The sequence below is a fragment of the Ichthyophthirius multifiliis genome (assembly GCF_000220395.1).
Source record: "Ichthyophthirius multifiliis unplaced genomic scaffold scaff_1120509250878, whole genome shotgun sequence".
NCBI lineage: Eukaryota > Ciliophora > Oligohymenophorea > Hymenostomatida > Ichthyophthirius > Ichthyophthirius multifiliis.
The window spans coordinates 1-21265 of NW_004086412.1; the positions used below are offsets into that span (position 1 = coordinate 1).

Genomic DNA, 21265 nt, shown 5'->3' on the forward strand with positions numbered 1-21265 from the left:
TTATTATAAATATTTATACATATATTTATATATTTAAATTTATTTATTATTTTTATTTATAAATTGTTTTCATTTATTTTATTTAAAATATATATAATATTTATATCTTTTATTAAAAAAAATGTGTGAAAGATTATAAAATTTAAATACTTAATTAATAAAAACTATTAATACTACAAAATTACCATTATCTAAGTTATATTCCTAAGCCAAATAAATTGAAAATTAAGGCAGATTATTAATTACTTCTGGTCAGTTATCTTTTGATCCATAAGTATTTAATTATAAATTGCATTTATCATAATTTTAAATAACTCATATATTATATAAAATAAAGACAGGAAAATTTTTACATTTTGATGATATTTAAAAATAAACTGAATAAATTTTAAATAATATTACTATTTTATTAAATGAATCTGGTACTAATTTAAAAAATATTGTTAAATGCACTATTTATCTTGATGTAATTATTATTATAATTAAAAAAATTAAATATTATATATTTTACTTATTATATTTTTTATTATATTATATTTTCAAAATGCTTAAAATTAATTTTATAATTACATTTTTAATAATTACTAGAATATGGATAATTTTTAAAAAATGAATGAAATATATTTAAAGTTTTTTAATTTTGAATAATTACCTGTAAGAACTTGCATTGCTGTAAAAACACTTCCCTTTAATGCAAAAATTGAAATCGAATTTATTGCAATTGTACCTTGATAAAAATAAATATTAAAATTATATAATAAAAACATTTTCATAAACTTATTTTTATTTATTTTTTAATATTAAAATATATATTAAGTATATAATTAGATTAATTATAAATAAATTTAATAGTTTTTATTATTAATTAATAAAATATTGGATTAAGTTAATAAAATTTATATGCTTAATTAAAAAAACAACCTTTTTATTTTATAATTTAACTTCTTATTATACTTAACAAAAAAATGATTTTAGAAATTATATATATATTTATATGGGAAAGGGTAACAACATAAAATAATCCAAAATTTTCCTACATAATAAAACGTTATATAACTAGATAATTACAAGTATAAATAGATGATTATACATAATATGATAGTTTTAGGCAAGAATTTATTCAAGAAATATCAAAAATATTTATTCCTATATTATTTTGTTATAATTTAAATTATTATTTTACACTTATTTCCTACGATTTAATAATACATTAATACATGTCAATTTTTAATATTATTGATTTTCGTATAAAAAAATAGTTATTTGCTCATTTGAGAAGATACATGTTTTTTGCTTTAGTTTTTTTATTTTTGAAGTTCAAAGGAATTATTTACTTTACTTTTTTTCATATTTTATTGAGGATGATTTGTATTTTTTATAGAGTTTTGTAAATTGAAAAATGGAATTATAAAAAGCTTACTTAGAAATATGAAAAAAATATAATTATAGACTGCATATTTATTTAGAATTTAAATAATTAACCAAACTTGTTAATGGTTTCAAAGCATTAGTTTTGCATAAAAAATGTTAATAATCAATAAATATTTAAAAAATAAATAAAAAATAATTATAGAATACTTAATTATTACAAAAAATAAAAAATACTACTTTTATATGAATAAGATAATATATAAAAAACAAAAATAACGCTTTTAAATACAAATGACTTGAAAAAAATATAAGAATTTAATATCAAACAATGCTAGAAAATAATTCCAAATTAAGTTTCACTTTTTATAGCTTGTTAAAATAAAAAGTCCATAAAAATTATTAACTTAATAAATTAATAAAAAGTTATTAAATTAGAAATTTAAGAAATATTATTATTTACAAAAATAAAGTAAAAATTCATACTAATACTAAAAAATAAAGATATTAATATATAAATAGGACATTTTTAAATTTAAAATATAATAAGATAATAATCATTTTAAGATTAAAGTAATTTATATGAAGAGAATAATTGTGTTTTTAAAAATAAAAATTTAGAACAACTTTTTATTTGTAAAACTTAAATAAAATAAGTAAAATGTATTTAATTAGATAAACAATAAATTTTAATACATAATTTTGATAATATTTTATTCTATAATATAGAATAATTTTAAATAATTAAAAAAATTAATATTGCTTTGGATGTCGAAATTGATAAAATACATGGTGCTAAAGGATGCTTTTTAATTAAAATTAATAAATATTATAATTAATTTTATAAATATTAAAATCCATTCTTTTAAAAAAAGGTAAACTTAAATTAGTATGTTTATTGCAAAAAAAATAATAAGAATTTCTTATAATTGAGGATTTTTAGGATTTTTAAAAAACATATTCAATCTATTAAATTTAAATAAATTTATAAGATAATATAAAAATAAAAGAGAATATATAAAAACAATCAAAAAAATATATAGAATTATAAGATTAATGATAATGATATAATATAACAAATATATATATATTAATAGTTGCCTATTTTTTAGTATTTTAATATAATAATTCTTCATTTCTATTTTAATTTATTATGTTTTTGAATATTCAATTTTTTTTTTTAATAATAATTAATTAATAAATTTATTTATTGTAAAAAAAATAGTTTATTTTTTAAATTTATTTTAAAGTCCTTATTATTTAGTCAAACTATTATTTTTAAACCTAAAATTATATAATTTTCTAAATACCATACACCAATAATACTTTATTAGCATTTTTATAATATAAATACCCTAAACTTCTATATTTTTCTTATCCAGCTGTATTCAAAATCTTGTTTTTTAGGTATTTTTTGTTTATTGTTCAAAATTCATTACCTGACATGCCATTAATTATTTTTTTTTAATTGAAAATTATATGTGTTATTATTATAATCATATTATGTTTTTTCAAATGTTACTCCTCTTATTATTTCTTCTTATTAATTAAATTTATTATAAACAAAATTTTTTAAAATACTTGTTTTTCCTACCGCCTGTTTTTTTTTATGAATATATTTATTAATATTATTAATAAATAGTGTTTATTTAAATGATTATTTTTATTATAAAAAATAATACCTTAGTCTTATAAAAACACTGCTTTTATTTAAATCTATTATTTTACTCTTAGATTCATTATATATATATATTATTTATTTAATTTTAAAAAAAATTCTAATTAAATATAAATTAAAATATTTTATCAGAAATTATTCATAGAGACAATTATTTGTTGAATTTTTATGTGTATTCATATCATGATGTTTATTTTTATTTATTGAAAAAGACATTCAATAATACAGATAAGAATTAATTCCTTCTGATTTTACTATATAAGTTGTCTAATTTAACCAAAAATTAACTTTAGGAATTTTTCGAAGAATTAAATTTGAAAACAATGTAGGTTTGACTTTAATTACGGACTTATATTTAGTTTATAAGGAAATATGATAAATAATATAAAAAAAAAGCAAAAAAGCCATATAGAAATAATACATCTATAAAAATTAAATTAATAGAATGGACAATTTAAAAAAAATAAAAATAAAAAAGAAGCAAATTTAATATGGTTAAAATAACGAAACTAAAATTATTTTCGAAGAAACTAAATAGTCTTTCATTTGATTTAAAATTGATTAAAAACGATACAATTTTTTTTTCAGAAAATGGGTTTAATTTAATTAGATATTATATAAGAAGACTATATAAAGTATCGATATGAAAAAAAATAAAAAAAATATACTATTTATTTTTATATATGCATTGTATTGTTGCTTTATATATATATATTTTATTTATTATTTAAATTATTTTTAGAATAAAGATTGGACTTTATAAAACTAAAAAAAGAAAACGATATAAGAGTAATAATTTGATTTTCTTCTACCCATTTATAAAAAATCTGTTTTCAAATATTAATTTATCTATATATAAATTAATATTAAAATAAACATGTATACAAATATGATAAAATTAAATAATAAAATATAAACAATATAATATTATATAAAGAAAGATAAAAAAAATAAACATATTAATAATATTCTTTTATTATATTTTATTCTAATATATTAAAATTACTTATAATTTCATTTTTATAATATATATTATTAAGCACATATGGCCGAGCGGTCTAAGGCGGCGCACTCAAGTTGCGTTGGGGCGACCCGCGTGAGTTCAAATCTCACTGTGTGCAATTTTTTTTTTTTAATTTTTTTGTTTTAAAAAAAAAATTATATTAAAAATTATATTATAAAAATAAAAATATATCTATATTATATTAAAAGCACATATGGCCGAGCGGTCTAAGGCGGCGCACTCAAGTTGCGTTGGGGCGACCCGCGTGAGTTCAAATCTCACTGTGTGCAATTTTTTTTTTATTTGGTTAATATAAGTTAAAATTTATTTCAATTTTCTATTTATTCTTTTCTTTTTAGATTTAATAATTTTATTTATAATAAGGTTTTTTATTTTTTAATATATATCATTTTATATATTTATATTGAAAATACATTTTTTTTATGATTATTATTTTTATAATATTTATAAATAATAATATAAAAGAATTAAATTTTTAATTAAAATAAAATATTATTTATATCTTAATTAAAATACTTTTTTATTAAAAAAAAATGATTTAAAATAATAATTTTATTTTAATAAAATATTATGCATTTATTTCAAATATGTATAAAAAATATGTTTTTTTGTTTTTGTTCAATGGCTAATATATTAAGTATTTCCATACCATCCCAAAGTAGACCTTTTAATAGGTCTATTGTACATAGATCCAGACATAAGGTGATGAACAGGTCCCCAAGTAACAACTGCAATATCCTTATCCCAGAACCATCTAGTGGCAGCTCTATTTAATAAACCTTAATCATAATTCGAAATTCTTCTAGCGAATTCACTTCTAGGAATTCTTCGATTCAAATAACTATTATTTTTAAAAATAAAATAAAAAATATATATAATTAGTTTTATTACGTAACTTAACTTGCAATAGTAGAAGAGACATCTGCAGAATTTTATTCAGCTAATAATTCATTGAAGATTTTTGCTCTGGCTCTAAAGACTTCGGCCTAGTTGATATATGAGGCATACTCAGTAAGAATCATTTAAGAAAGGAATAACATTTAATTAGCAAAAACTTCATTTCCAAATAAATAATTACCGAAAAGTCCTGTATCAGAATAAGGTAAATAATGGCATTTATGTAAAGTAACATCAGGTAAATTACCTAATTCTTTATGTAATAAATTATATTATCTATCAGATGTATTTAAATGCTATCCTGTATATTTGTCAGCTTGATATTCACCTAAAACTCTCTAAAAGAAATGCATGGCGAAGAAATCAGGGTCTGTCCAAGAAGGAGCTGAGAAAAATACACCTATATTAACATTATGTAATTCATCGTCTCTCATTGTCATCTTTAAAAAAAATATATTGTATAAATATATTGAAAAAAATATTTACCACAGAAGGTGTGAAGTAAGGTTATTCAGAATTAACAACAGGAACTAAATTATCTTTTTTTAAACATTTCCGAAAGAATTTTATACAGCTTTAAGAAAAGCTTCTTAATTCAAATTTCCTGCACCAGCTATTACAAAGTTTTCAGCTACATAGTTGGCTTTATGGAATTAAATGACATCTTCTTCAGTTATATTATGAATATTTTCTCTTATACCATGTGAAGGTTAACCCTAATTGTAAAAAAAATATTTATATATATATAAATAAAAATAGACAAATATATATAAATATATAAAATATATATATTTATAAAATATATATATGTATATATATAAATATGAATAAATAAGAATAAAAATAAATAAATACATATAAATATATATATATATATGTAAATATAAAATTATAAATATTTATATATATTTTTATTTATGTATATATATATATTTTATATTTATATATATTTCAATTTATTAATTATAATTATATTTTTTTCATTCATATTTAATTTTTTAATATAATATTTATATATATAGATATAATTTTATATATATAGATATAATTTTATATATCATTATGTATTTTATAATATTGCAATAAATAAATTTTCATATTTACCATAAAATGATCTCTATATGACGTGAAATGGACAGATTCTAAAATAACACTTTCTTAATTATTTTAATTTGTTACTGCATTATGGTATATTGCATCTTTTTCAGCTTCTATTTGAGATTTGTTGTAGACTGAATTTTGGAGAATATCACCTAAAAAGTCGACTGCTTGTTCCATTTAGGAAGACTGGAATGATAATGTGTATACTGTAGTTTCTCTTCCAATTTTTACATTCAAATTTCCTCCAAAATTAGATAATTCGTTTTCTATTTGCTCACGGCTCCTTTTTTATGTACCCTTATTTTATTTAATAGTTTTTATTTATAACTTATTTTTACTCTTAAATTTAATTTTTTTAAGAATTAACAAACTCCAGATGTTTATAAAGTTTCTTATCTTGTTCCAGCTTTTACACATACTGATACTCTTTTTTTGTTTTTTTATTATTTTAATTTTTTTTATTTATATATAATTTTAATAAATCATGTATTATATATTCAAAGAATTTTATGGAATACATAATTGTTTGTATATATTAAAAATATATAAGTATGTATGAATATACATCTGTATTTTATTTATTTATATTAAAAAAATAATTTTTACGATGCAAGTCCAACAGCAGTTGAAGGTTCAACGGCTACTCTAACTCCATTAGATAAAGTTTCTAATCCTTTTATTTATATATTATTTTTATTTTTATAAAAAAATTGTTTTATTACTGAAAAAGCGATCATATTAAAGTGCAGTTGGGATTTCCCCTTAGGGTAGCTCTCCAAATTCAGCTAAACGGGCTTTGGAAAATTAAAGTTTTTCACTTTTTATTACACTTGATTGTGTTTATTTTTATAAAGTAGAAAATGTTCTTTGCAATTTCGCATTCTTTATTAATCTGGAAGCAAATTTGTTAATCATATTATTTTTTTTTCTTTTAAAAAATAAAAATTTCTTTTATGTTTTTTATATAATTTTTTTCTTTTTTTAATTTCGTTTGATTAATTTTTTTTTTTTTTTTTTTTCCTTTTTATTATATATTAAGGTATTTAAAAATAAATCTTATTTTTTTTTATTTATTTTTATTAAAAAAAATTATATATAAAGTACTTTTTTAGAAAATAAAATAAAGAAATATAAATTTTCTGTCTTTAATAAAATAACTTATAATTTTAAATAAAGTATAAAAATTAAAATAGGAAAAAAACAAATATTTTATAATATTCATTTATTAAAAAAAATAAAACATTAATTATTTAAATTTAGAAATTAAAAATATAAAAAAAAAATGTATTATAGATAGCAAATTTTTTATATAATTTTTTTTATTATAAATTTAATTATATTTAAAAAAATTATATTTTAAATTATAAGTTTATATTTTTATTATAAATTTAATTCAATTTAAATTAAAAATGAATATCTTTTAGAAATAATTATAAAAAATTAATATTTTAAGAAACTTAAATTAAAATGATATAAATATTATAAATATTTTATAAAAAATTATATAAAATATCATTTATAAAAAACAAATTATTTACAAAATATATATTTATTATTATAAATAATAAAAAATAATTTTAATATATATATTTATATTAATAAAAAATTTATATATAAATTTTTATTATTTAATTGAAATTAGTCATTATAAATTTATTATAATATTTAATTTATTATAAATAAGAAGATAATATTATAAATATTTATATATAATATATAATATAATTTTTTCTATATATTTAAAATATTTTATTATTAAATATTTTATTTTATATAAATATCTATATTTATACATATTATTACTTATTTTAATATAAATTTAATAATATAATATATATAATATTTTTTTTTTTTACATTTATTTAAACATATCTTATTATTTTTTTTTATGAATTTTATAAATATTTCTATAGTAAATTATTTTTAAATTTTATATATATTTTTCAATTTGTTTCTTTTTCTATTTATTTTAAACTCCCTTTTAATTAACTAATAGTATTCATCATAAAATCATGATTTATAAAATTTTGACATTAATTAGATTTATTAAGAATACTTGTAGAAGCACTACTGTAATTTTTAACATTTGGTAATTTAAAGGCATGCGAATTATATATTTTAGATGGGTTATGAAAAAAGCACATTACTTTTTTTTTTTTTATTCATATTTTAATTTTTTTTTATTTTCTACAAAATTAAGAATATTTTTTAATTTAATTTAACTTTGATTATTTTAAGTATATGTATATTTTTATTTTTTTTCATCTTCATCTTTTTATTTTTCTTCATTTTCATATTATATTATGTTGTTTTCTTTATTAAAATTAAAAAAATTGCTTTTTTATAATTACTATTCACTTTTATTTCTCTTAATAACCCGCTTTGGTTTATTATCTGTTATTTCAAAAAAAGGTTATTTTTAACTTTATTATTATTATAATTAAAAAGTAGTTTAGCTAAGATTTTTTTAATAAAAAGTTTTTTTTTTTATATTTCTTACAAAAGTACTCTCTAAAGTACCTTCAGTGTATTCAATATAGCATTATTCGCAAACTTTAGTTGTTAATTGTAACCAAGAGTGATTATTTTTTAATTTTTTATATATTTAGGGAGTAATGTTTTTCCATAATTTAAATATAAGTGCAGGAACTTCCTTTATATTAATTTAATTATTATTTTAGTTTTCGAGATTTAAATATAAAAGTAGTTCTTCTAATTCCTATTCTTTTGAAATATATTATTTTAATTTTTTTTTTTTAATATTTTCTTATTTATTTTATTCATATTCTTTTTTTTATTAAATTAACTTAAGTAGATCATCTGGAAATTTCGTTTTATTTTAAGAAGAAATTATTTTTTTTTCAAAAGAATCTACTATATATTGGATTTTCAAATCGTAAAAATCCTATATTTTTATATCACAATTTGAGCATTTTTTTTAATTTTCATTAAAAAACTAGTCATAATTAACCAATTAAGTCTTATTTTTTTGCTAAGAATTATTTATTTTCATTATAGGAGATAATAATCGGATATTAGTTTATTAATTTTTAGAATTTTTTTAAAAAAAGTCTTAAAATCTTTCCCTTATTTTAATTTAAGTACAAAAAAGTAACCACAGTCTATTTTTATCATCTAATTTGAAATAAAGGACCATTCGAGAAATTTATATATTCCCACCAGATATATCTTATATATGTTTTACGATATTAATACAAATTTATTCCAAATCAGCCTATAATATAGGTGAGTTTATACTATCCTAAACTGATAAGTATTCTGGTCCTTCAAATGTGCAAATTTTTTTGTTAAAATCTATTTTTGGATCATTCATTAGGTTTATATTAGTTTTTCTATATAAGAGACAAAATTAGGGAGACCAAGAGACTTTTATTAAGGAGTTTTTTCCACCTTTTGGGGTTATGAATTTTTACAAAATCGCCGTTAAGTTTCTTTCTCTTTCTTATAAAAATTAGGAAAATTCTTCTTCATCGAAATATTCGAATTTTATTGTCTCTTATTCATATTATAAGTTTTTTTATGTTTTGCTTGTATTTTAAAGCATGTTATCTTAAAAAGTTATATATTATGAATTTGGTTGGTCTTTATTTGTGTTATATATAAATACTTCTTTTAAATGTTAATTTTCGATTCTTTCTTTTGTTTTGCGAATTAATTGACCATTTCGGTTAGTGAAGTACCAATAATAAGGTTGTGCCCATCTATATATGACAGTGTCTGGAATAAATACACCGGGACAACTTGATTGGGTTTCAGGGTTTTTTTTCCATAAATGAAAATATAACCATTCTGTTGAAGTAGATAATTTCATTTTTTAATATATTTTAGAATTATAGATTTTCAAAATAATTAGTTTATTTTTTTAAATATATAACTACTTTATTATTTTGAAACAAATAATATTTATTATTTTATTATATTTTTTAAAGAAAAAAATATTAAAAAATTTAATTTAAAATATAATATTTTATAATTTTTTTAATATTAAAAATGTCCAAAAAAATATTCAAAAATAATCTCAACAAATTTAAAAGAAAGATTATAAACCCGAATATATATTAAATTTCGAAAGAACTAAAAAATCAATAACATCAATAGATTTTCATCCAAATAATTCCCAAATAGTATTTTCCTGTAAGGACTCTCATATACAAATCCAGGATTTAAATGAAACAAATAATCTTCCTTTAACATTTCCAAAGTTCAATCTCCATAAAGGAATTACATATTGTGTAAAATACAACTAGAAAGGGAATATATTAGCCACATCAGGACAAGATAGAAAAATTAATATATATACAAATGACAATAATGGGCAAGAAAATTAATATTAGGACTACCATATAATAAAAGCGCATAGTGGTGGTGTTAGAAGTATCGAATTTTCATTCAATGATGAATTTTTATTATCTGCTTCTGATGATCGTACATTGAAGTTATGGCATGGGAATACCAGAAAGTATTTAACTAGTTTTCTTGGACATAATAATGTGGTCAGAATGGGTGTTTTTTCACCTGATGCGAGACTTATAGGATCTTGCTCGGATGATAGAAGTATAAAAATATGGGATTTATAGAACTAGAAGTGTATTTATTCAATAAATAGTCACTCCGATGTGGTAAAATAAAGCTTTTTTAGCCCAGATGGTACTTCTGTAGTAAGCTGCTCGTTTGATAAATCTATAAAAATACATGATTTGAGATCTAGAAAAGTTATTTAGAATTATTAAGGTGCACATAGTGAGTAAATTAATTGTTTGTAAGTACATCCTAGTGGACTTTTTTTAAGTTCTGGCGGTTCAGATGGGAAAGTGAAGATTTGGGATATGAGAATGTGTAAGTAAACTTTCACAGTCTATACTAGTGATGAAGAAATTTACGCTTTAAATTATAATTAAGATGGTAGTTGTTTTGCTACAGGAGGAAGTGAAAAAACTGTTATTTTATGGAAAAATGAATTTTTTGAAGAATCTGAATAAAATATGATACCTTAATAAAAAGGATTTTTATAGAAAAAAAAAAAGTAAAATTTAAGTGTAAAAGAATATAAAGAGAAAAGGAATAGTATTTTGTAAGAAGAGATTTTGAAAGGGAATTTAGAAAAAAAAAAAAATAATATTATTATTTAGAGAGGATCAAGTGACAAATTAGACGATAAAGATTAATAATAATTTAAAGACGAATTAGATAATATTGAAGAAAATGAAAATGTAATTTATATATATATATATATATATATATATATATATATATATTTATTTAGGTTATTACTTAGGCTTTGTAAGCTTCTTTGGAATATGTTATGGCGAAAATTGATTGCCTTTAATAAGAATTTAAATATTCTTAATGACTTTTTTATTTCTATTAGATTATTTATTATATTTATAATGTATTATTTTTTTAATAAATAAAATTAATTAAATTAAATTATGTTTTTTTTATTTAATTTTATTATTTATCATTTTTATTAAGTATTTTGAAAAAAATTAAAAAAAGAATAAGTATAAAATAATTTTAATTTAATTATATATATTGGAAAAAAATAAAGTAAATCATATTATATTTTTATTTTTATCGAAAAATCAACTTTCCTATTTTTATATTTTTTATACAACATTTATTTAATAATAAATTAATAAATCATATATATAAAATATTATTATACCCTTGGACTTTAATGATTTATTGGTAAATCATAAGGTCCTTCGCATTTTTTTTTGCAATTAGAACATAAAGTACATTAAGCTTAATTGATAGCAATTTAAGCATTTACAGGAAGATTTACGGGTGCAAATTAACGAGCTAATTAAACTTTTTTTATTAACTTATTCTAAGAAAGTTAAGGAATTAGTATAGGTCTAAATTGATTTGGTAAACCAGGCTATTATTAACATTTATCAATCAATTTTATGTTTTTAACATTTTAAAACTGTGGAAATTTATTTCTAATCAATTCAGGTATTTCGTTATTGCTTTCTAATTAGGCATCTGGTTTTTGCTGTTTTTCATTTTAAAAAGGACTGGGATTTCGAGAATTTTATTTAGAACGAAACTAAGGAAAGCGTTTCAATATTTCTTCTGGAACATTATCTTATGTATATCTTTACATTTTATATTTATGATTTTTTATTAAAATTAAATAAAATAACTGATTGTAATTATAATATTAATTTTTATTAGTAAAACTTTTTTAACCGATTAATAAAAAAAAAATATTATATAAATAAGATTAAATATATATATATATATATATATATATATATATATATATATATATATATATATATATTTATATGTATATAATTAATCATATATAAATATTTTTTTATTTTTAATATTTTTTAAATATTATTTTAATATATATATTTTCATATAATAATTAAACTTTTTATTAAATCTAGCAATTCTTATGTTTCTTATTAATGTCCTTTTGATTTTCCTGTCGCAGTAACTGCTGAGCTTTTTCTTCCTACATATTAGATATTTTAATTTTTAAAATTAAGTTCATTTATTATTCTTGAAATTCTAGGTTCACTATAAAGATAGGCACCAGAATTTAATTATTCATCCTAAACCCAGTAAACATTTGTATTTTATCCATTAGCTTAAGAAATAATATTTTTTAGTTATTCTTCTGGAAAAGGAGCAAGTTCTTCAATAACAATAAGTGCTGTAGTCGCACTTTATTTAGCTTAATTAATTAAATTTAAGATATCATAAGAAAATTTACCACTAGTGATAAGAATATGTTTTGTTTATTAATTAACAGGAAGTCTAACCAAAATAGATTAGAAACATGTATTTACATCTAAATCTTCAAAAGTTGATTTCGCATTATTATGTCTCAATACTAAATAAATAAATAAATAAATAAATATATATATATATATATATATATATATATATATATATATTTATATAAATTTATTAATATAATACATATTTTTGGTCCTACTATAACTAATGGTTTTCTATAATTTCTTTTCATTTATCTTCTTAAAGCATGAAAATAATTTGCTGGAGTTGTTGGATTAATTACTTAGAAGTTAATATCTTAATAGTTTTCATAAAAGACCTAATCATATACTTTCAATTCCTTTCTACCATTATCATGCTTTTTCAACTTAAAATTTCTATTACTTCCATCACTATTTATCATTTAGAGGAATCTCTCCATTCTACAACTAGAATGCTCTGGGCCTGCTCCATCCATTCCATGAGGCAAAATAATAGTCAAAGAAGACTATCTAGCCCATTTATGCTCCGAACAAGTCAAAAAAGTATCAATTGCTACTTAAGCTGAGTTATTAAAATCTCCAAATTATGCTTCCCAAAGAGATAATATTTATGGCGATTCTAAAGAATAACCATATTCATATGAAAGTACTCCAATTTCACTTAAAGGACTGTTATATACATATAGTTTTCCCTTGTTTTGGGTTTCGGCATAATTTTTAATTGGGTTGAAAGTTTAATGAGTGTTTTAATCAGTAAGTACCCAATGTCTTTGTGAAAAAGTACCCCTTTCAACATCTTAACCAGTCAATCTTATCATAAAACCTTCATCTAATAAAGACTAAGCAGCCAAAGCTTCACATGTAGCCCAGTCTAATTAATTTTATTGTATTGCTTTAAGTCTAGATTCAATAAAGAATTTCTATAAACGAGGGTGTACTTTAAAATCAGGAGGAATTGTGACACTTTAGACAGCTAATTATCTTAATTTTGATGAAGGAAAGCCTGTTTCGGATGGTTCTTTTCCGAAAATACTAAAGTCCATATTTTACCATTTAAACTTAAATGCAGATGAAGAATTATTATCATTAGATTTATATATTGATATAGTTTTTTAGTTTTCAGAGATTTTTTCAAACTCTTATTCTAAATATGAGAATGTTTTTTATCTAATTTTTTCATAGACATCATCTTTTAATACCCCTTATTCTATTAATAACTTATTATAAATCTAAGGACAAGTCATCTATTTGCCTTTAATTTATTTATACATTACTGGTTATGTAAATTCTGGTTCATCGACTTCATTATGTCCATATCTTCTATAACTAACAATATCTAAAAGTATATCTTTTTTAAATTTCTATCTATATTCAACTGCTAATTTACACATCTTATGCACACTCTCTGGATCATCCGCATTTATATGTAAAATTGGCGCATCGAACGATTTCGCAATTTCTGAACAATGGAAACTACTTCTTCCGTCTATAGGACTAGTTGTGAACCCTATTTAATTATTCACAATGATATGTATGGTACCTTATACAGTGAATTTGGGCACTTTACTTAAAGAAAAGGCCTCATAGACTACACCTTAAGCCGAAAAAGCAGCATCTCCATGCATTTAGATGTTTAAAGTGGAATTTCCAAAGTCTTATTTAGCCTTAGTTTTTCCCATAGAAACAGGATTTATGGCTTCTAAATGGGAAGGATTATGTAACATACTTATGTTTATCGGTTTTTCCTTACAGCCTGTTCCTGAGAATGTTTTTTAATGTCTAGAAGTCGCTATATGGGATACTACATCATCTACATAGTTGTATAGTTCAGAAGGTAGGTCGGCTTAGCCAGTTATTTTTCGGAATAAATCAGCTACAGGATAGTCTAAGAGGTTACATAATACATTTAAACGACCTCTATGGGGCATACCGAGGACTATATCTTCTATATCTTATTCACTAGACTTAGCAAAAATAGCTTTGAGACCTATTATGGCTGATTCGGCGCCTTCTCCAGCATATCTTTTGAATGTTTAAAACTTTTTGCTTAAGAAATGGTCTAATGATTCCGTTTGGGTTAAAAGTTAATGAATATTTACTTTTTCTAAGGTTGTTAAGGGAGTAATTTGGTATTTTTCGAAGGTGTAGTACAGCCAAGATTTTTCAGATGAACATTAAATGTGTTCAAATTCAACTCCTACAGTGTTTTTGTAGATTTTTTTTAAATGTTCTTCTAATTAAACTATAGTTTGGGAATTATCGCTTATTTAATGAATGTAAGACGAATCTTTGTCAATTTCTTAAATAAATTATTAGTCGTATTTCAGACCGAAATCTATAGGGTTAAATATTTCATCAGGCCTATGAAATAAAAAATATATATTTATAATATATAATAGATATAAATATAAAAATACATATATATATATATATATATATATATATATTCAATACCTTTATAATATCTTTAATGGGTCAATTTATGCGAACATATTTCCGTATTTTCGGTAGATGTTTATATATTATTGAATTTTAGTAGATTGCTTGTTTAGATGGTTAATATCGAATTTTATGTTTGCTAAATCTCCATACATTACAAAGTTTACGAAGTTTTTATTTTAGAGATAGATTGCTTATATGTTTTGCTTAGAAATGAATTTGTACATTTTTTTTTTAAATTTAAAATTATAATTTTGATTTTTTTTTTTTATTAATTTTTTTTTTTTTAAAAAAAAATAATATTTTAAGTATTATATAATATTGCTATTTTTTAAAAAAATATAAATTGTTATTTTCTTTAAAAAAACATAATACCTAATATATGATTATGAATATATATAAATTATTTAATTTTTTTTTCTTCTTCTCAATAATGAATAAATATTATCAATTATACATAAACTTCTTGAATTTTTCTATATTAAGTGTTTATTGTAATTAAGGTAATCTAAACTAATATACAGTATTGAGCATTTTAGGAAACTTTCTTGTAAAATGAATATCTTTTTAATGAAATTAAATACTAGTAATACTAAATTTTTAATTATTTAATTTATCTTATTATACAAAACTGTTACTTTTTAGTTTTTTTAAAATAAATATATATATATATATATATATATATATATTATATATTTATTAATTTTTAAATATTTAATATTTTTTTACAAATATTTATATTAATATAAATATAAAAATAAATATTATAAAAGAATATACGTATTTGTATTTTTTATTTGTAATTAAGTAGTAAAAAAAGATGCATTTTTTTCATTTTAAGATTTTCTATATCTAACATTATTTGTAAAAATTTCTTGAACTAATTAGCAATTTTCTTCATCATATTTATTATTTCCAAATTTATAAGAATTTTAATTAATCTACTAAGTTTTTAAACGCTATTTTTTTTTATATTTAATATTATCTTCCAAAGGTTATTTAATTGAAAGTTTTTTATTATTGACAAATACATTTTTTGATTAAGGATTACTAATTTTTAATTTAATTTATAATTCTTTTATTTTTTCTTTATTAATTAATTAATTGTTATACATAGAGTTTACAAACACTCCATTTTCACTGATTTCATCATTTTAAATATTATTTTCACTTTATTAACTCTATTTACTCTATTAACTTTATTAATCTACAAATTCTTCATTTTTACCTTATTTTATTATTATTTTCGAATTCCTATAATTTCTATCTGATAATAAATTAATATTATTAATATATTTAATACTACCCCTACCTCTGCTATTATTATTATTATTAGCTTAACTAAAACTATTTATATTTCCGTATCCACTTATACTTGAACGTCTACTTAAAGACACATTTTTTTTACTATTTTCTAAAATTTCTTATGGTCCTATTTAATATCCTTCATTTTCCATATGCTCTTCCAAATCTCTTTATTCTTAAAACAATTTCTGTATATCCTGTCTAATAATCTAGGGTATATAGCAATTATATTCAACAAACTTTTCAATAATATCCAAAAACCTAAAGATTAATTTACATAGAAAATTTAATTTTTCCAAATCTACATGATTTAAATTTTTATTAGTATGTCCTTACTCTTACAAAGTCTTCAGATAACTAACCAAATTTTCCTTACATTTAAAACGTTTAACCCTATTTATTTCCAATTACTCAATCACAAAATCTATACTAGGATATAACTAAACGAATTCATTCAAGAGTAATTATTTAGTATTATATTCTAATTTAGCGACATAAAATTCTTTTATATCTTCACTTGTAATACTAGAAGAATATGCCTTACAATGGGATTCTAAAACTTTGCTCAAAAGCGCATTTCTTATAAGTTCTATTTAGATAAAGTTCTCTATATTATCTATAATACTAATAACCATCCCTTCTAAATTTCTAAGAATCTCAAATATATTTTCGAGTCTATCACTTTTCTAAATATCCTCATAGTTATGCTACCAGAACTCCTTTAGCCATAAACTCATTGTCGTAATCAAATTTTCTATAACATCTAAATATGCAATATTAGCAGGCATATGGGCATATCTTACTTCTTTAGGATTAGTATATATTTTTTAACAATAATGACCCATTCTTAATATATTAGTTGTATCAGTAGATTTTTTATTTAAACTATTTAAACAACATATTATTTCAGTTTAAGAATTACCAGATATTGAATCTCTTAAAAACTCGGTAAAAATATGTTTTTTAAAAGGTATTTATATTGCTTTATCGCTTTTATATTATTTACTTAATAATCTCATACAGTTTTGTAAATTTAAAAGCATTTAATTTTAATTTCCTTCTTCTATATAAAAAATAAATATATATATATTATATTATTTTTATATACTCATTAATTTTGTAAATATTCCGTCTTAAACTTTCATCATTTTAAAAGTACTTACTGTTACATCGTGTTTCGTCAATTATTTTTCTGTTTTTTCTAATTACATTTGCAATACAACATTTGAATTTTTTAAAACATTTTCTGTTTTAATTTTGTCTACATCATTTATATGTATATTACTTAATCCAATTCTTATTTTTATAAAAAATTAAATTATAATAAATAAAAATTATTTTTAAAATATACTTTAATAATTTTAATGCTGTTTTTAAATTTGTTACAATTACTTCACTTATGCCTAAAGGTTAAATATTTCCATTATATTTTTCACTAATTTTCAAAGGATAATTATTTTCGACAAGTAAGTCGTAAAAAAATTAATCTTTATTGATGAACATACTTATTTTTAAACAATAATTTTCCCTATCTTGACTTTCATATAAATTATTAAATACATTTTCTACTAAAAGAATAAATAGGCCAGGATCTCTTAAATCGCCTTAAATACTAATTATTATTATTATTATTATTATTATTATTAATTATTTATATATTTTAATTATTTGTTAAAATAAATTACGTTTGTAGTTTTCCTGCAGAATCACCTCCTATTACCAAAACCGATTAATTAATTCCTTAAAGAAAAGAAACAACTTAATTTGAAATCCTTTTTCTAAACAATTATTGGTTTGTTTTTGATTCATCTTATACATAATCAAATACATATAGTTTTTCTTTTTGAACAATTTTTTTTTTTTTGGCTTTTTATTTTTTTATAATTTAATTAAATATAAAAAATATAATTTTTTACATCTTCATTTAAATTACTAAAAGTTAATTATTTTTAATCCAAAACTGTCAAAGATAATTTATCATATTAAGATTGAACTTTTTCAGCGTATGTTAATTGCTTTATTTTTGTAGATACTTTAATTTAGTAAGTACCTTTTGTATATGGCTTTTATTAAATAGTTCCAATTATTGATTCTTAATTTGTATTTTTATTGGGTTATTTTTATTAAGGCTAGTTTTTTTGCTTATCTTATGTTTTTATTTTTATTAAAAACTAAATAATTAATAATTTTTAATTTAAACCTTATAATATTTAGTTCTTTTCTTAATTTTTTTCTTATATTGTTAATTAACTGGCAATATCAAATATGGAGCATCTTTGTGATGTATTATTTTATATGTTTTTATTTTATTCAAGTGTTTTCGAAAATATAGATTTTTGATCTTATTCTTTTATATATTATTTAATATTTAAAAATATATTTGTTAATGTTTTTCGTATTTTATAAAAAAAATACACATATTATTCAGTAACATTTAGTAATTTTTTATTTGGAATACTAAAATATTAATATTTTTTATTTATTTTTTTTTAATATTTAAAACTTATTATTTTATTTTATTTGTATAGTTGAAAATTGAAAATTTTATAATTTCTAAAGTTATTAATTTTTTTTTTTTTATGTTTTAATTAATTAAATATTATTTTTTATCATAAAATAGTATTTAAAAAATAAATCAACAATTTTATTAAATAAATATAAAAAAATGGAGAAATATTGTATTTCATAAAACTAATTTTAAAATAAAAATATAGAAGAAAAAATAAATAGTAAAGAAATACTTTTATATATTATTTTTTAATAATATATTAAGATACAATGAATGTGAAGAAAAAAAGCTAACAAAAAACTAGAAAATAAAACGTATGTATCATAATAAATACAATATACATAAAAAATAGAAAATAAAAACAGTATAAAGAATAAAATATAAAAAAATATATATATAAATTAAAGATAAATCACTTTATCTAAACATAAAAAATGTAAAAACAAGATATAATCTAATAATAAAAATTTGATTAATCTAAAAAATAATGAAAACATTATGTAAATATTAGAAATATATATATATATATATATATATATATATATATATATATAATATATATATATATTATAAATTATTTGATATTTATATATATCATTATTTTAATAATAAAAACTAAATAAGATAATTATATAAATCTTTAAATCTATATACTTATACATAATCAAGAATTTTAAAAATTTAATAACTTGATAATTAAAATATTTATCAGGACCCATGTAAATAATAGAAATAAATATATAGATTATAGTAAATTGAAAATATTTAAATATTTATATTAATAAAATATAATAGCATTTTAAAGATGAAAAATATAGATATAAAATTTCAGAGTATTTTTAATTATAAAAAAACTATCAAAAAAGAAAATAGATAATTTGCAAATATCTAATTTTTTAATATTTTATATAAACAAAATAAAATATGATAATATCGAGTAGAAAAATTTATATATTTAAAAAAATATTTTAAGTTTATATACAACTTATAAAAATAAATATAAAAAATAATTAAAAATAGATTTATTATTAGAATAAAAATTTAAATATATAAACTTTTGAGTTAATTATAAATATAATACTAAGAATTGTAAATACTAATAAATAATAAAAGTAAATATAAAAAATATTTAAAGAAAAATGTTATGTCTTATTCTTATAAAAAACAAAAAAGAGGTAAAATTTTTATATAAATCGGGAAAGAGAATAAGTTTTAATATTTTAAAATTTACAGATAATTAAAAAAAGTAAAGAAAATAGGAAAATTTTATTTTTGAAGTTAAAAAATTCTATTTTTTTAAAGAAAAATTGAAATAATTTGAATTAATCTGTCTTTAATAATTTAAAACAAATAAGCAAAAAATATATAAGAAAATGGAATTCGAATAATTAATTATAATTTATTTTAAAGAAAATTTCACTTCATTTTATAAAGGAGTAAAAATTAACTTAAATTAAATTGAGTAGATCTTTAAGTTTTAACTGAAAAAAATTATTATATTACTTAAGTTTAAATTTATTTTAATAAAAAAATATAATTTAAATATTTTAATACCTAAAAATTATTTATAAGAGTTCTTTTAAAAATTTAAACCTAATATTTAAAATCCAATTTAAAGTCAAGATATTTACATACTATATAATTACTTAAAAATCAAACAAATAATTACATTTGTCTTAGAAAAAAGACGACTCTAATAGTATTAATATATTTATCAAAAAAAAACATGAGTGCTTTTAAATAAATTAAAATTTCTTTTTTCTCAATTAATGGGAAAATTAAATCCTCTAAAAAATATAAAAGAGTTCTATTAAACTAAAATAAACTATTCAGATCAGTTTGAAATAATAAACTTTAGGTTTTGGTCAAAATAAGGTTTAAATTTGGACAAGAAGTTATTGATTGTAAAGATAATTAATTAAGGAAATACAACTTTACATTTGAGTTTAGAGTTAACAAAATAAGATTTTAATTGTTTGCTTTTAAAGAAATACAGTAATCCTAATATACAAAAAATATATGTAAATACTAAAATACTTCTTTACATTATTATTCTTAGTTAGATTAAATTTATATAATTTTTTTTTTTTTTTTTAATTAAAAAAATATATTAAAAATATTTTTTTCAAAAATTAAATATACATATTTTCTGTTATTTTAGTATTAAAAAATATATTAAAATATTT

The 21265-nt window shown here is 18.6% G+C and overlaps 4 protein-coding genes and 2 non-coding genes across 6 annotated transcripts, besides 30 other annotated features; 4 read left to right on the top strand and 2 right to left on the bottom strand. All coding sequences in view use genetic code 6, as the record gives it.

Moving 5' to 3' along the window:
* The first annotated feature begins 22 nt into the window (after window positions 1-22).
* Window positions 23-79: a microsatellite.
* A 258-nt stretch (window positions 80-337) lies between these two features.
* Window positions 338-732, top strand: IMG5_106140 (hypothetical protein; the record flags this gene model as incomplete). The annotated part of the gene is made up of 2 exons (XM_004035041.1): window positions 338-466; window positions 589-732. Coding segments are annotated over 2 exons (273 nt in total), but the record flags the coding sequence as incomplete, so codon positions are not given.
* Window positions 497-538: a microsatellite.
* Window positions 497-540: a microsatellite.
* Window positions 733-3948: 3216 nt separating the features above from the next.
* Window positions 3949-4012: a microsatellite.
* Window positions 4013-4085: 73 nt separating this feature from the next.
* On the top strand, window positions 4086-4167 carry IMG5_106150. Its single transcript has one exon. It is a non-coding gene; the product is annotated as a tRNA-Leu (tRNA).
* Window positions 4167-4196: a microsatellite.
* Window positions 4197-4199: 3 nt separating this feature from the next.
* Window positions 4200-4229: a microsatellite.
* A 28-nt stretch (window positions 4230-4257) lies between these two features.
* Window positions 4258-4339, top strand: IMG5_106160. The gene has a single exon. It is a non-coding gene; the product is annotated as a tRNA-Leu (tRNA).
* Window positions 4340-4530: 191 nt separating this feature from the next.
* On the bottom strand, window positions 4531-9900 carry IMG5_106170 (mitochondrial processing peptidase beta, putative; the record flags this gene model as incomplete). The annotated part of the gene is made up of 8 exons (XM_004035042.1): window positions 4531-4911; window positions 4962-5683; window positions 6072-6365; window positions 6407-6494; window positions 6675-6741; window positions 8420-8462; window positions 8569-8721; window positions 9697-9900. The coding sequence occupies 8 exons, from the start codon at window positions 9898-9900 to the stop codon at window positions 4689-4691; spliced, it is 1794 nt and encodes a 597-aa protein (XP_004035090.1). The 3' UTR covers window positions 4531-4688.
* Window positions 5699-5917: a microsatellite.
* Window positions 5704-5853: a microsatellite.
* Window positions 5909-5980: a microsatellite.
* Window positions 5969-6025: a microsatellite.
* Window positions 6504-6544: a microsatellite.
* Window positions 7374-7459: a microsatellite.
* Window positions 7467-7536: a microsatellite.
* Window positions 7811-7849: a microsatellite.
* Window positions 8317-8363: a microsatellite.
* Window positions 9901-9932: 32 nt separating the features above from the next.
* Window positions 9933-10003: a microsatellite.
* A 75-nt stretch (window positions 10004-10078) lies between these two features.
* On the top strand, window positions 10079-11439 carry IMG5_106180 (WD repeat protein; the record flags this gene model as incomplete). The annotated part of the gene is made up of 3 exons (XM_004035043.1): window positions 10079-11112; window positions 11221-11299; window positions 11353-11439. Coding segments are annotated over 3 exons (1200 nt in total), but the record flags the coding sequence as incomplete, so codon positions are not given.
* Window positions 11306-11344: a microsatellite.
* Window positions 11440-12322: 883 nt separating the features above from the next.
* Window positions 12323-12391: a microsatellite.
* A 32-nt stretch (window positions 12392-12423) lies between these two features.
* Window positions 12424-12464: a microsatellite.
* IMG5_106190 (oxoglutarate dehydrogenase, putative) lies at window positions 12458-15318 on the bottom strand (the record flags this gene model as incomplete). The annotated part of the gene is made up of 3 exons (XM_004035044.1): window positions 12458-12939; window positions 13029-15187; window positions 15281-15318. 3 exons carry the CDS (start codon window positions 15316-15318, stop codon window positions 12458-12460), a joined length of 2679 nt encoding a protein of 892 aa, XP_004035092.1.
* Window positions 12941-12966: a microsatellite.
* Window positions 12964-13010: a microsatellite.
* Window positions 12964-13025: a microsatellite.
* Window positions 15202-15273: a microsatellite.
* Window positions 15319-15525: 207 nt separating the features above from the next.
* Window positions 15526-15555: a microsatellite.
* Window positions 15556-15578: 23 nt separating this feature from the next.
* Window positions 15579-15639: a microsatellite.
* A 285-nt stretch (window positions 15640-15924) lies between these two features.
* Window positions 15925-15961: a microsatellite.
* Window positions 15925-15988: a microsatellite.
* A 2197-nt stretch (window positions 15989-18185) lies between these two features.
* Window positions 18186-18222: a microsatellite.
* A 1182-nt stretch (window positions 18223-19404) lies between these two features.
* Window positions 19405-19480: a microsatellite.
* Window positions 19481-19592: 112 nt separating this feature from the next.
* Window positions 19593-19674: a microsatellite.
* The last annotated feature ends 1591 nt before the right edge of the window (window positions 19675-21265 follow it).